Source organism: Pogoniulus pusillus, chromosome 31 (assembly GCF_015220805.1).
Source record: "Pogoniulus pusillus isolate bPogPus1 chromosome 31, bPogPus1.pri, whole genome shotgun sequence".
NCBI classification, from domain to species: domain Eukaryota; kingdom Metazoa; phylum Chordata; class Aves; order Piciformes; family Lybiidae; genus Pogoniulus; species Pogoniulus pusillus.
In genome coordinates, this window is record NC_087294.1 from 7,835,573 (window position 1) to 7,851,425 (window position 15,853).

At 43.6% G+C, this 15,853-nt stretch overlaps 1 protein-coding gene across 4 annotated transcripts in view; it reads left to right on the forward strand.

The window, feature by feature from the left end:
* The window catches only part of LOC135189282 (NHS-like protein 1), a 114,697-nt gene extending 99,824 nt beyond the window's left edge, over positions 1 to 14,873 (forward strand). For all 4 annotated transcript variants that reach the window (XM_064169460.1, XM_064169462.1, XM_064169461.1 and 1 more), the window contains 3 exons: positions 5,019 to 8,447; positions 8,983 to 9,112; positions 12,576 to 14,873. In XM_064169460.1, coding sequence (XP_064025530.1) covers positions 5,019 to 8,447; positions 8,983 to 9,112; positions 12,576 to 13,302 — 4,286 coding nt within the window. In that variant the 3' untranslated portion in view covers positions 13,303 to 14,873. The remainder of the gene's footprint in view (positions 1 to 5,018; positions 8,448 to 8,982; positions 9,113 to 12,575) is intronic.
* The last annotated feature ends 980 nt before the right edge of the window (positions 14,874 to 15,853 follow it).

A 15,853-nucleotide genomic window follows, 5' to 3' on the forward strand; every position in this document is an offset into this window, starting at 1 on the left:
AATCCAGAGATCAGGGTGTTAGAAAACAGGTGTGACTTGCTTTTTGATAGTGAGAGATGAAAGACAGAGATGCTAGGAGTGTAATTTTTACCAGAGACTGTTCACTTAAGTGAAATTAACAGATTCAAGAAAACTTCAATTTCCTATATTTTCAACAAAATTCTCCCTGTCAGGGTGTCAGTAACATACACAAGGAGTCAAGGTATTTTTTAGCTGTCAGGATTGAAAGTACTGCAAGATTCTCTGCACTATTTTTCTTCTCTCTGAGAGATTACAGATGTTTCATGGAGCACAGTGAAAATTACTTAATATTACCATAAGCCAGATGTACTTCTCTGTTTCATGTTGAATGTCTATTAAAAATCATTTGGTATGTAACTGCTAGGGTAAAATAGATGAAGGATCTCAAGGGTGTGGGTTTTGGGCTTTTTTTTTGTAGCAGTGGAAGTTGTGGTGCCTGCGCAGTGATTTGGCCAGGTCACTGGGTTTAGAGCAGGATTGCTAGGTGGGGCATGGGAAGATGAAAGCAGTAGACCTTAGGAATGTGCCTGAGGCACAAGAGACAAGTGCTTATAGCAGAAATGATTGATCAAAAGAAGTTTGGAAGAGTGATTACTTCTATAGACTAGTCAAAACAAGCAGGTTCCTCATGCTATCAACACACATTTATCCTCTGTGCTCCTCGGTTATCTGCACTCATTTCAGTGCAGAGGACCTTTCTGCTGATTCTCTGTAGTGAGTTACTGGTGCCACCAGATCAGCCAGAATCACAAGGAGACAAGGAGTCTTTTAGTGCTGGCTTTAGGAATTCGATGCAGACGCTTTATTCCATCAGATTTGCAGTCAGTCTCAGTCCCTGTAATCTCTAACAAGCAACATCATTAACTACTGGAGTCAGGGAAAACTGGTGTAACTTGTATATATGCCTATCTTGGATCAAGTGCTTGGAGCTGAGGCATGCATTTGAGTCTCTTCTCTGTGTTTCCATACAAGAGATCTTAAATACGCTGCATGTTTTGCTCCTTTGAGATAGTGGGTGTTTTGCTTCTGGAGTCCACACTGAAAATGGGCATTAGCAAAGATTCTTTGTCCTAAGAGGTATTTTCAGCATGGCAAAAAGTACGTTAATAAAGAAGAAAGCTCTAGATACTGGTCTCCTGTGCTGGACATAGCACTGTCTGCAAGGCTGCTGGACACAAGATAATATAAAATGCAGACAAGACAATTACTAATTACTTTCAGCACATTTATCATACCACCAAACTGTAGCCACTTCTGACTTCATAACATTCGGCATCTGTAACCTGATGTCCAGTTCCACAACACTTTTCTCTGCTGTCTGCTCAGACATCCCTCCTGCAACTAGATGGACCTGCAGGTAGTATTCTTTAGGAGCTCTGATTCATAGCCAGTATTGTAGTGTTGCAGAAATCTTGGGACTTCTGACTGCTGTTTGAGTAGAAGCTTTCTGAAAGGCATTTTCAGTGTAATAGTCAGGTGAAGGTTTGGGCTGGCCCTTAGATTTGGACTGTTTGTCTCCTGGTTGCAGTATCAGCAAAGGTGGCTTGATTTGTTTCATTTTGTTAAGGATTTTTGAAACCCCTTGCTTTTCAGTTTTGCTTTGCAAGCGAGAGGTTTGCAGTGCATTTGTAAATTGCAAACAAAACGCTCCTCACTACCCTCCTCTGACTCCCATCACAGTCTTAAAACCTAAAGTATTTTAAGAGAATACCTGAGCCTTAAATTTGTTGTTGTTGTTTGGGGTTTTTTTTAACCATTTCCCCTGCAGAGTTCTGTTGTTGTTCTTCAGGAAATGGAACTGTAAAATGAACAGTTGCTGTGTTATAAAGGACAAGTAAATGCTCACAGCTTTGCTTGAGGTTATGCATGGAAATAAAACCAAAGCTGACGTAATTTCAGAATATAATCCATTCCTACAAAAAATTGCTTAAAACCTCAGTGTTGCATTCTTGTAATAGAAACAGCTGTGAAAAGTCCCTTTCCTGACCATATCCCGTATCATGATCGAAGGATGTAGCCCTGTTCTTTATACTCTTGAAACTAGGCTCTTTTGCCCCTTCTGAACCCTGTGTTTGTTTGGGCTTTGACCCATTCTAACTACAAGAGGCTTCTTGTTGGCACAGAGATGTGCCCCAGTGGGCTTCCCTGCATTATTAAGGTTGCCAAGGCTTACTGCTGTTGGATCAATTTCACAGAATCACAGAATGTTAGAGGTTGAAAGAGATCTTGAAAGATGACCTAGTCCAGCCCCCCTGCTAGAGCAGGGCACACAGGAATGCATCCAGGCAGATCTTCTGTGGAGGAGACTTCACATCCTCTCTGGGCAACTTGGTCCAGGGTTCTGCCACCCCCACAGTGAAAAAAAAATTCTTTATGGTTATGTGGAACATCCTATGCTGCAGCTTGTCCCCATTGTCCCTTGTCCTATCATTGGACATCACTGAGAAGAGCCCAGCTCTATCTTCATGACACTCACCCTTCCCATACCAAGGTCATCTCTTGGCCTCCTCTTCTCCAAGCTAAAGAGACCCAGCTGTCTCATCCTTTCATCATAACAGAGATGTTCCACTTATGAGCACATTAGACTGGACCCTGAGTTACTTGTAGTAGCAAAGCAGATTAGCACTGATGCCCAGCATCATCCTGTGGTTGTTGATGCTGCCCTCCTGTTAAGCATGCTTCTTCGTCACTGCTCTGGCCTGGGCTAACCAGACTCCATCTTGGCATGGGTTCCAAGGGACAGGAGAAAAGCTGTTCCCTCAGCCATTTTTTGGTACAGCCATCCTTGGCCTCTTTTCAGTAGTGCAGATATAGCACCAAGGTTTAATTTTGTCTTTCACACACCACTCTGTGTTTGCTGTAAGCAGCATGTCCCAGTAGTGTTTGACACGCCTGATTTTGGAAAGGGGAAAGGGGAAGTTAGCAAGTCCAATGCTGTTCTGCTTCGCCATTTACCTTCACTAGCAGTAACATCTTAAGCATAAACTGTGGATCTCTGTCGTGCTACTTGTGAAGTGGAGTGTATTTAGCTTCCATTGTGAGTGCAGACATGCTGCATACTGAAACGAGATGCTCTCAGCCACAGGTCAGTATGCGACAGTGTTAGATGCTTGCTGTAGTGCTGACAGCTTTGTTCACCAGCCCCATCCTTCTGTCTTGTGTGTGTGTATTTGTGTGCCTGTGTGTGTTTCACAGTAGTAGGAAGAAGAAAAATACCCCACCCCTTTGTTAATTTGTAAAATTTAGTACACAGATTCTTATTACTGGATATTCTTAATTGGCTCTCAGTCGTCATCAGTGATGTCATGGCTCCAGAAGCATTCATAACATCTGCTTTGATGTTTTTCTCTAATCAGAAAGGGGACACTGGTCTATAGAAAAAATACACATGGAAAATGGAATTAAATTATTTTTTTTACTGTACAGTTCTTAATAACTGTGTGCAGAATATGCAAATGCCTCTCTTGGTTGGCTGCAGTAGTCCATCTGTTCTGACAGCATCTCAGATTATCCAAGATGTTTGCCCGCATCCAAGTATGCAGCTTTGCTGCAAACCTCTACCAGGAGGAGAAAGAGGCTACGTTTTCATGAGAGGAAGAGAATCTACACAAAACAAACTAAATAGGCTTCAAGCTGGTAAAAGCCTACTTATGTGCCTGAGGAAAAGAAGTAAACAGTCTTTTTGTGTATGCTGGGTTCATTGTAGCCTTTTCAGAGCTCTCTTTTCCTTATCCTAAATGCCTCTTTTGCCTGCCAAGAATAAGGATAATTAAATATCCTTTAAGTGGTGTTTAGGGCTGCATGATGAGAATACCTATCCTCCTGATCCAGTTCCACATAGTAAATATGAAAGCAGAACAGTCCCATCAGGCGTGCTGCTTCATCACTCCTGAGACTAGCTAAGGCGGAGACTTGAAATAACCAATTTTCCCCCGCAGTGACATATGCAGCATCCTTAGAAGCGTCTCCAGCAGCACGCCCGCCTCTCGGTGTCTGCTATTTATACAATAATGCAACTGAACTGAAAAGCAACAGCTTTACCCAGCCTAATTTTAAATCAGTGCTCTGGGTTGTGATTTTAAAAGGCAGCTACCAATAAACATGTAAGTTTAAAAGAACCCTCGAGTCCTTTCTGTGGACCCGACGATAACTGTATTTTGAACTAAAAACGGGTTTTCCTTTGTCCTCAAAGGTTTGTTGGTTTCTTTTAATGCCAATATACTATTATTATTACTTGGGTTTTTTTAAGTGCAGTTATTTTCTATTTCCTGACAGAGCTGAGTACTAGCTGTTTCTTTTCCCCACTTAAGAGCTTTTCCTTTGTGATAAATCAAAACTAGTGCTGTGGAGAAACTGTATTTAATAGATTTCTTTGCATTGTTGGGTGATGTCTTTGTATAAAGGGTATCATATTATTTGTGGTAAAACAATGCATGCTTCGGTGTGTTCCCTCCTTTCAGATGCACTGCGAGACTTGGGAGACGTGGTGGCTGGGTCTTCTGAGAATTTTTTTTTGTTAATGAAGTGCAATGCTTTTAAAAAGCAGATCTGATTATTCACATTAGTCTCCGAATTTTCTTCCCCTTTTCTTTATTGCATGAGGCATTAGCGTGGAAACGCACTTCACATTGCTCAGGCTTTTGTCTGTTCCTGCTGCTTTGCCTACTGGAAGTCAAACAGTGCTACTTGGTTTCTGACATAACTGATTACTATGGAAATTATTGCCATGTCATAAACAGGATTTCATGTGTTGAATCTGCAGCAGGAATGCAGAAAATCCTGTAAGCAGGGGGTTCATGGTAATAAGGAAAAAGGGAAGAGATGCAGAAAACACACAGTGCCTGTGCAAAATCCATTGTTGCAGATTCTTTCTCAGAAGGCATAGCCTGCAAGAGCATGGGGATCAAACAGTTTGCTGATGTGTTTCGGTTTTAAATGAGTAAGAGCATAAATGTGAACTTGTGCTTCAAGAAATAATGGTTTTATTTTGACTCCAGCAGTTGGCACTGGCCAAAGTGATTTCCGAGGGCATTCGATGTATGTCCCGGATCACTGCTCCACGCTAGGGAGACTGGACAGCTATCGCTCTGCCATGCAGCGCTCCGAAACCAAGGACACCAGCTGCCAGACGGAGGAAGTTAAAGTGGTGCCTCCTTCAATGAGAAGAATACGAGCACAGAAAGGACAAGGCATTGCGGCCCAGATGTCTCAGTTCTCCAGCTCATCTGGAAACATGTCAGTGATGAGCGATTCTGCTGCAGTTGTATTCACCTCTCGCCAAAACAATGACATAGGTTTTCACAGCTTGCCGCGGGCTGGTGCAAGAGTGTCTCTGCAGTCCCTAGACCAGACACAGAGCAGCTCTAGGCAGACAGAAGACGTTGCTGGCACTTTACCTCACCAGATAAGTAAGTTGCAAGTGGATGATAGTGTTGTGCATCTGAGGAATAATCCCACGACAGGCAGCCTGTCAAGGCCAAAGTCTCAAGAGGTGAGAAGCTATGACAGTGAAAAGTCTGCAAGCCCAGCATGTGTTGTCTCTCCTCACGCCACTTACTCAACAAGCATCATACCCAATGCAACACTGTCATCCTCCTCAGAAGTTATTGTTATCCACACAGCCCAGAGTGTTGGGTCATTGGATAGTAAAATTACTAGCTCCACTGCCTACCCAAAGCCGAGAGACAATCCTGTTGCCAGCAGTACAGTAAGTGGGAAAGAAGATCACCATTCTTCAAGTGGTAACTGGAGTGAGAGTAGCTCCACACGTCACTCACAGACTTCAGATACCATCCCATCTAATACCGCCGTGATGCTTTCTCTTGGTGACTCTGCTGTCTCTCTTAGCACTTCTGGAAATGCAGAAGCTGGTTCTCAGAGCATGAGCTACAGCAGTAGGAACAATCTTGCTTTACCAAACCCTTCCCAGGACAGTGATGGTAGAAGTGAATCTAGCTATTCAGGGGAGCGAGCACAAGCAGCAGTGAACAGCACAGAGCATTGGCTGTACAAGTCTGCAGAAAACAGTGAGACTCCTTCACTCAAGATGGTTTCTACCACACCAGGCTGTGCCACTCCTGGTAGCAACCTGAGCAGCAGCAGCCTGGAGAGGACTTCAGTCAGGGATGATTCTACTTCTCTGTATTCTGTGGACCACGATGGCTACTACAGCTCCATGCCTATGGACTCTGGACTGAAGTCAGACATGCCATGTAGTAGTACTAATGGATTTGGGAGTGCCAGAGACAGTGTGATAAATGTCTTTGAAGGAAAGGAGAAGAAACATCAGGATGACCAGTCAGGCCAAGGTGACAAATCTCTTGCAAGAAACATCTCTCTGAAAAAGGCAAAGAAGCCGCCTTTGCCACCATCCAGAACAGACTCACTCAGAAGGGTGCCCAAGAAAAAAGCTCAGTCTAATGGACAGGTGCTTGATGAAACTCTCATTGCCACCCTCCAGCATTCTCTGCAGTTGAATCTGAAGTGCAAAAATGGCAGCTCCCCTTCCCAGAGCCCCTGCAGTGATTATGAGGATCCGTGGGTGCTGCGCTCCCGCAGCCAAAGCTCGGTTAGTGCAAGCAGCAGCATGATGTCCACCACTGCTCCAAACCTGTACTCCATCTGCACTGTCACTCCCTCTCAGAGTGAAACAAGTAGCATCAAGTCAGAGTATGCTGACCAGTGGGGTTACTACAGTGACTATGCTGCAGTGGGAGATGACCAGGTGAAATCACCAGTGACCCACTCTGCCAGTACATCATCTGCGCTCAGCGATTACAGCATCAGCCACTTCAGCGATGGCTCAAGGGCTTCTGTGCCACAAGTGCCCAGTGAACTGGCCAAACCAAAGAGCACTTCCCCAGAGAAATCCCACCGAGTCACATCGCCATCGAGTGGGTACTCCAGCCAGTCCAATACGCCCACTGCACTTACCCCAGTGCCTGTATTTTTAAAGTCTGCATCATCAGGCACCGGCAAATCTAAGCTGAAGCCTAAAGTGCCTGAAAGGAAATCTTCCCTGTTGTCTTCAGTCTCTATGTCTTCATCTTCCACTTCTCTTTCTTCAAATACATCTACTGAAGGGAGTGTGAGTGTGAAGAAACTGGACCCCACACTGAGCTCTCCTCCAGATTCAGGTGCACCTCCTCTTCCAACACCTCCTTCACATTGTCCTGAGCTTTCTCCTCCCCCCCCACCTCCTCCTGTCACAGAAGTCATGGATCTATCACCATTACCATCCTCTCCCACATTTCCCCCGCCTCCCCCAGAAGCTGATGTAAAACCTTCCTTTGCCCAGCCTGTCCCATGGTTTCCGCAAGAAGCTTCTGTCAATTCGTTCTCTTCCCCTATTCCTTCTCCTCCTACTTTGCCCTTAGCTGTCCCACCTCCAGCACCACCTCTTGATCCCAAACTGAAAGGTGCAACAATCCCACCACAATATTCTTTTAAGAAACATAATCTGAAAGATTCTTGCCGTAGTCCAGTGAAACAGCCACTTGGCAAGCAAGACGCATCGAGACCTGTAATGCCCTTAGTGACTACCAAAGCACTGCAAATGGTGCAGCTGAGGTCTGTCAAAAAAGTGACAGAAGGTGAGCCATCACCTGAGTCTGCTTCTGAAACCACCTCTCAGGAAAAAGGTACTGTAAATTCATCATCACCATCTTCCCTGAAGCCATCTCTCTCACTAAGACTCAGTAGCAGCTTAGGTGAAGAAGTGAAAGCTGAAGGCACCTATTTTAAAGACTCAGTTCAGACACTGGCTCAAGGTTCTCCTCTCGTTCTCTCTGATAGCAAACCTGTGCTTGACAGCGATCAAAAGCCTGCAGGTGCAGTAGGTCTGAGCAAGCCTTTTGAAGCTGAAGCACTGGGGATAGCTACTGAAGATACACCTGAGTCTTCAGTGCAGAGTGAAGCCCTCCATTCTTGCATGTCACATCAGGGATCACCAGCGTCTCCTGAGAAGACTCCGGTCATATTGCCAAGCAAGAAGCCACCTCCTATTTCAAAGAAACCCAAACTGTTCCTTGTTGTACCACCTCCACAGTTAGATCACAGAAGCATAGAATCAGATGTTACAGTGGAGAAAATAGCTGAAGTGAGAGAGACTGTCAGAAGCACATCGAGTCCAACTAAGAGAGACGCTGTGCTTGCACACTGTGAGGAAGCGAGAAGTTGTCTTACAGATGGACTCACTTCTAGCGAGATGGACTCTGGCAGCCTGGTTCCTGAGGGAGGAGCTGCTGGGTTCACCTTCTCTGAGACAGTGGGAGCTAATGCCTTTGTGGTACAGCCTGCTGCATCACCAGTTCCAGAAGAAGCCAGGCAAGAGGAGCAGTCTGCTTTTGATGAAGAAAGCAGTTCAGGGAGCAGCCAAGACAGTGGCAGTAATGCTGATGGGCACCTCTCTCAAGAAAATGAAAGTGGTGAGTCTGTTTTCTCTAACTCTTCTTCAGATGCAGCAGTAGTTATTTTAGAGAGCCTGGGGAATGAGAATAGCAATCCTAGCATTCAGGTGGGCTTCTGTAGAGAAAAGAATCTCTTGTGCGAGGTAGAACTAAAAGTCTGAATAAAGTTGCAGGATCTGATTAATACTTCATGAGATCTCTTCTAATTCCTTTCTGACCACTCGTTATTGCAGACAGGGAAAGAAAATTATGTTTATTATAACATGCTATGCAAACCCGATTAGCTTGGCTAATTTTGATTTTGCAACTTAAGTAGAAACCATGCAGATTTTCTTTCAGTATTGTTCTCCACCCCTGTGAGTGAGCAAGCCTTGGCATTTTATGCACTGCGGTCTCCTAAGAAAGCATCACTCCGAAATCACTGCAATGACAAGAGTGCATTCACTCAGTCTCTCGGAGGCTTTGCCTTAGAGCAGTGAGGGCTGGTTTCAGGATTATGTGCTGTTGGGTTCCCACCACGGACTGACAATCACTGTTCATTCTTTCCACGTAGTGGAGGTGTTTGAATCGGATACAGCAAGCAGTTCATTCCTGCCAAGCAGTAGTTATGGGGAGGAGACGGATGGAGTGGCAACGCCAGCAAGACCGAGGACTACGGAGGATCTTTTTGCAGCCATTCACAGGTACTGCAGAAATTGCCCTTCTCATACTGTCAGGTCCAATAGTTCTCTCGAAAACTAATGAACATTGCTTTACTAAAACACCCAATTACAACAGCTATTGCTTTAACAGAAAGCACACGTTTCTGAACTTCCTGCTATGGCTGTATATGAAAAAGATGAGGGAAAGGACTCGTGCTTTGTTGTTGTACAGATATATTTAATCCATTCTGAACTAAAAGGATTAAATCAATGTAGATCATGTTATAAACCTCCTGCCCCTTAAAATATGAAGTTACCTCTAGTATTTATTGTACTATTCTCAATTTGCCATATTAACTCTACTGTTGCTTTTTTTTCTGTGTACCTTTTTGTTTTCATTCTTGTTCTTCTCCATCTCTTTTTACTCTCTCCGCTGCTTATATGGTGCAGTTTGGGACAGAGGCTCAACGCTAATGCTTCATGGCAAGCGTGGCTGAAACTGGCAAGTAACACAACATGTCAGTCATATGGCAAAGCATATGGCAAACGCTGGATTATAGTTTGCCATAATCCAGCCTGAGGTCGGGTGTTTTGTGTCAAACTGGTTCATGAATGAAATGTGCAGCACTGGCTTTATTATTGATGACATTATTCATTTCCCTGAAAAAACACAATCATCTGGAATAGGCGACTAGATTGTTGTGAATTGTGAGGTTGTAAAAAAAAAAGGAGAGAAAGAAAAAGAAGAACAAAGCTTAAAACCACAAAATGAAACACGTGCACCATTTAAACAGTACACACAGAAGACCATTACCACTCAGAACTACTGAGCTTGCATTTTAGACTAGAATCGATGTAGTGGTAGTGCCATCTCGTGGCTTTGTCTCTTCCTTCAGAATGTAGGGGGATGTCATCTCTCTGAACTGGTCACAGAATGTGCTTGCCAGCATCCTGATCCATAGTTTGCTTATCTGCATGAGTTGTGTCAGGAGAACCGAGGGAGGGGCAAAGCCTGTTGTGAGAATGTGCCTGGGAGCTGAGAAACTGCAGCACTTGGGATGCAAATGCTGGATTTTAATTTTTTGAAACAATCCTGTTTCAGATGTTACTGAAATGACATATATATGATGGTGACTTTTTGCAACTTACAGTTATTACTTAGGCCTCTAGGAGCTGTTCTAAAAATGGTCTCTTGCATTCATGTTGCATGGCAGTCCCTGAGACTGTGACAAATCTGTTCTGAGAATGGAATATTCTGGCCAGTAACCTCTGCCCATGATGCACGCAGGTAGAGAGTGGATCTCTGTGTGTATGCACATGCATCTAATTCTTGAGTTTATGGGGAAATGGACAATGGAACTGGATGTGGCATAGTTAAAACTGCTTGACACATTTGTTTTTAAGACCTTGCTTTTGCTGGCTTTAGACTTGAACCACAATTATCTTTGTTTCTTAACTGATAAACCTCTTTTGATCCCATCCTCTCCCTTCCCCCCAACCCTGGTATTCTGAAAGGCATTATTTCAGTGATTGGCTTTCAAATACATGCTTTGGAGCAAGACAAGAAATTTAGTGGCATGTGTGTTAAGGACAGGAAAAAGAACATTAATTTTTAGCCACACTTTTGTTTGATTTTAAACTCTATCTGTGTCTGAAAAGCCACCAAAACCAAATTTAGTTAAGTTTATGCCATACTTCATACATGCTGAGAAAAGCTGGTTAGATGCTGACAGCAAACTGACTGCTCTGCGCTGCATTCACAGTCTTACTGAATTATTTCAAGCCAGGATAACAGAGTCTTTCCCTGCAGATCTTTGTAGTTGAACTTTGCTTCCCATGTATTGGGAATATCATTTGGGTTGTGGCAGCAGCATGACCCCAGCATTGCAGTGTTTACAGATATCCACAGCAGCCAAGACCCTCAAGAAGGGAAATCTTTTCCCCACTAACTAATTCATGCACATGTTCATGTACAGACTGGCAGAGCATCCAAGCACCAGATCCGTTGTCTGCCTACAGCACTGGCCACACAGTTAAATCTAGACAAGGTTCTTATGTTTGCAACTACTGAAGTAACCATTTTATCTTGGTGCTATCTTCTGGTGTCTATTCATCTTCAGGCTGAATGGATGTCAGTATTACAGTCCTCTTCCAGAAAGGCAGGTGGAAGCAGCTGAAAATAAACACTTGCCTTTGAGGGAGGTAATCAGAAGTGATCTGTGCATAAACTTCACCACTTAAGAAAGACAGGATCACTCTAAATTCTTGGCAGAGTTTATGGTAATGTCTGTTGCTGCCACCTATTCAGCTGATGAATCCTGCTGCTTTGTTTTCTGGTGTTTCTTCTTATGAGTAGGCTGCAACGCGTGAAGACACTTGAGCTTGCCCTGGCAAAATCTCAAGGCCTTTAAGAAAGGAGCAGCTAAAGATCATGTTAATCAGGAGCCTGTTTTACAAGGGGAAGAGTCTGTATTGAACACATGCTTCATAAACATTAATGTGGAATTACAGCATGCTAATCTTGTAACAGGTCTGCTGGCTTACTTTCAGTTTTGCCAAAATAGCATCTGTAAAATTGGCCTTTGTATAATCTTTTTGAATTAATTCTTGCTCAACCTGCACAGAAGCAAAGCAGCTTTCCAGCAGATACCAGGCATCTAATATATCTTCAAGATTTCTAACGTGAAAATGGAGCAATAGAAGTTCAATTTCCACTTATTTCCAGTTCTATGATTGTCTCCTTTATTTGTTAGCCTGGCATTTTAAATTAAAGAACACTCTGCCTTATCATTTAGAAAGATAACTTTCATGTCAAGAAGTTGGTCCCTCCTTCATTTAGTTGGAGTGTCATAGTGACAAAGCACCAACAGAACTGAATGCACCTTAATAGAAGCTGAAAAACTTAGTTTTCAGTAGTAATTTAGTATTTAGACTGGGGAGAGGGTTTGGGAGGCTTTTCCTCTTTAATCACTTAATCCAGAATGGTTACATGTGCCTGCCTTTGCCTCATCTTCACTTCAGCAGCAGTGCATTTCAGTGTCCTTTTCTAAAGGCTAGTGCACAAACCCACAGTTCTAATTATCCAGAGAGCATCAAATGAAATGGAAAACCAAAACCCCAGTGTACTCCAGGTGACATTTTAAATAAGTTCCCAAATTAACTGACATGTGGTGTGGAGTATGATGCAGTTGAATACTGACTTCAGAAAACCTAAGTCACTAAATTTCCTGAATAAAATCAATATTGGCAGCTTTAGTAGTTTGTTTGTTCCAGATTTGCAGAAAAAGAACAATAAACTCGGCTTATACTGCAAACACCACAGTAACGCCTGTACTCTTTTGGAGGTGTTCTTACTCAGGCTTTATACTTAGGTTACTTCTCCCATACCTCTCTGTCTGCTTTGGCTTAATTCATTGTCATCCTTCTAAGCTGAGTTCTAGCTAAGGGTGGTTTAAAGTTTCATTTTTTTTGTTTGGCTCTCTCTCTTTTGGTTTTTCATACTCAGATCCAAAAGGAAAGTCCTCGGCCGTAAAGACTCTGAAGATGACCGTACCCGCAACCATTCTCCGTCCCCCCCCGTAACTCCCACTGGTGCTTCCCCAACCTTAGCTACCCTCAAACAAGCTGGATCAATTCAGAGAAGCGTTCGCAAGAGCAGCACCAGCAATGACAACTTCAAAGCCCTGCTGCTGAAGAAGGGGAGCCGCTGTGATACCAGTTCCCGCATGTCTGCTGCAGAGATGTTGAAGAACACAGACCCACGGTTCCACCGGACAAAGACAGATGCCTCCTCCTCTGACCTTCCCGACAGCTCTGCCAGCTGCTCACCCAGCAAGAGCAAGCGGGCACAGGAAGAGTGGGCTAAGAGTGAGGGCCTGATGCCAAGGAGCATGTCCTTTTCTGGCACTAGGTACGGCCGGTCACGAACACCCCCCTCTGCTGCCAGCAGCAAGTACAATGTCCGCAACCGCATCCAGAGCAGCCCCATGACCGTCATTAGTGAAGGAGATGGGGAAGTGGTGGAACAGTCAGAGGGCAGGGTCCGAAGGACTTTGGAAGAGCAGCAAGAGAGACAGCTTGATATGTTTACCAGTGATGAAATGGACTTAAATGACTTTCCATATGCTGAGGAGGCAGGCTGCAAGGAGACCTTGGATGCAACCCATCTAGATTTAACGACTCAACCAGGTGCTTCAAGGAAGTATCTAAGCCATTCAGCTGAAGAAAGTTAAAAGGCACTGGATATTAGTCTAGAAAATGATGGAGGACTAGATTCCAGGAGAAAGCCCAGACCAGGAGACGTTTGCTTTGCTAAGCATTTATTCCATGAACTGCATGTGTGTGTCTAAATGCTAAAGCAACAATAGTGCTGCATGGCTGGGGAGGGGTGGGGGAGGACTTGCTATGAACCAGCGGTCTGTGGCTTAAAGAAAGTGAACAGTTGAACTTTTTGTGTAAAGCCTTAGAAGTCCTCTTGGGGTGGGAGGGGAGTTTTCTCAGAGCCTGTAGGGGTGTGAAGTTTTTCTTTTTCTTGAGACTGCATTTGTGCAAGCAAATTTAGGAATAAGCCTGAAAAGGAGGACTGGAAAGGCTTCTGTGGTACAAGGTGGACATTTGCTTCAAAAGCATTGTAGTGGTGCAACACAGTTAGGGAGAGAGAGGCATGATGAGAAACACTGACCTATGAGAAGGTAGTGGGGTTGGTGCTGGGGGTTTTGTGGCTTATTACTGGAGTATGCCTCGGTGTCCAATGAAGCGTGTCCTGCTAAAGCAGTGAGGTCATCACTGAGGTCCTGAACTGGGTCCACGGTACTTTTTCTTTTTTCCTAAGGGAAAATGAAATAGGAGTTAATATGGAAAAGGGAGCCAAGCTTTATAGCACACTGCTGGCTGCTGTGCAGCCATGCACGGGCACGTGGTGAAACGCTCATTTCCAAGTGAATTAGCTTCCTTGACTAGAGTATTCCCTTAGAGAACTGGAAGAACTGGGTGTGCGCGCAGAGGACGCGAGCAGACGGAAGGGAGATGGAAGAGGAATTAAGCAGTGTACTGCCAGAGCTTGGAAGGCTCATGTTTCTGAATTAGAAAGCAAAATTCAGTTTTGAGAACTTGCACTATGGAGCTGTAGGTGAAGCCTGCCTTTCAGAACTGAGAGTTGGGAGTTGTATTTTGCCAGAAGTCTGTCTTCCATTTGCCAGAATGAGAAGATGATTACTTTCATCACTTGAAATACACATCCTTGCTAACTTTTGGTTACCAAAGAGTAAGTTACAGTTACTTTCCTTTTTGATTTGCCTGCAGTATTTCTCTTCTTATATTTTTTTTTTTTAAACCTTAATAACATAGCGAGGTTTGGGGTTTTTTTAATTGTACATTTTACAGATAACAAAGACACCTAACGGTTTTCCAATTGTAAAGAAGACCATTAATTGAAATTTAAATATTGGCTGGAGTTTTTTAGGTTCTTGGTAGGAAAGAAACTTTGGATTTTTAAGGAGAGCTTTGCATCGTTTGATGGCGTGCGCAGTTCTTTTGTATTGTTTGTAAATATTGAAGGTTGTTCAAATCTTTTGATCTCCTTACCCTAGAATTTATACATTTTTAGACTGCTTTGAAGAAGAAAAAGCACTCTTTGTAGATTATTTATTTTAGAGAAATATGCTTGTAATCTCTTTCTTCAATCCTTTACTTGTTAGTAATGTAAATTTCAGGGGCCTTCTTTAACTCTTCCCTTCACCAGAGGGGAATAGTGATGAAAATGCTGTGACTTTGCTTCAATAAAGAAAAAGGCTGCCAGTTGCCATATTGTCTTTGGAGTTGGTTAAAATCTCCTTCAAAAGATGTGTCCCACAGCATATGGCAACCCACTGAATGCCATAAACCATGCCTCCAGCTACTAATCTCAGTTTTCACTACAAGATTTACTAATTTACAACTAAAGTGTACTTACACATCCATCCCATTTTGGCATCTTAGTGCTGAAACTAGAAAACCTGAAATGTAATCCTAAGCTTTTTCCCCAGTATTGTTTGTGAGTCTTTCTACTACTTCTCTTACTTGCAGCCTGTCCCAGGAGACTAAAATTTTTGGAGAAGCAGATTATAGCAGAATGAGAAGTGAAATAAAGTGGAAAAAGTGAACCAAGCTGCACTGACTGGAACAAGGGTGAGATTAACAGGTGCACAGCAAACTTTGTAGCGTTTTTGCATGTTAAGTATATTTAAAGAACCGTTGGAGATTTTTGATAAACTAATCGGATAAAGTAGATCGTTTCATGTTTACTGATGCTGATCTGAAGTACATACTGCTGCAGAGAGGTACTGCAAGATGTTCTGGTTGTTGCTTTGGTGTTTCTCCCAGAGCTTATAACGTGAAACATGTGCTGTGTCCTTTTCATAGTAGCCTCTGTCCATTTCAAAGCAATGTGTAAATGCTAACTAGTCCTCACGCCACCATCCCGACAGGAGGACACTCAGGGTTGGTTGGCTTTATTGTTGACAATAAATCAGAGTGAAAACTGCAGCACTGGAGAAAATGACAGCTCTGGTGTCTGCAGCTTCTGCAGTATGTTCTGGATCAAGTGCCTACTGGAGGGAACCTGGCCAGCTTCCTTCCCTCCTGCTGGCCAGCTGATGCTGCCAGTCATTTTCATAGGCTATACAGGATGCTCTTTGGGAAGTCTTGGCCTACACACACCATCTTGTCAACACAGGTAGGTGAGACTGAACTTCAGTGCAGCATGGGCTGAATTTCTTCTTGGGACACAGGTAGTCTTGATGCTCA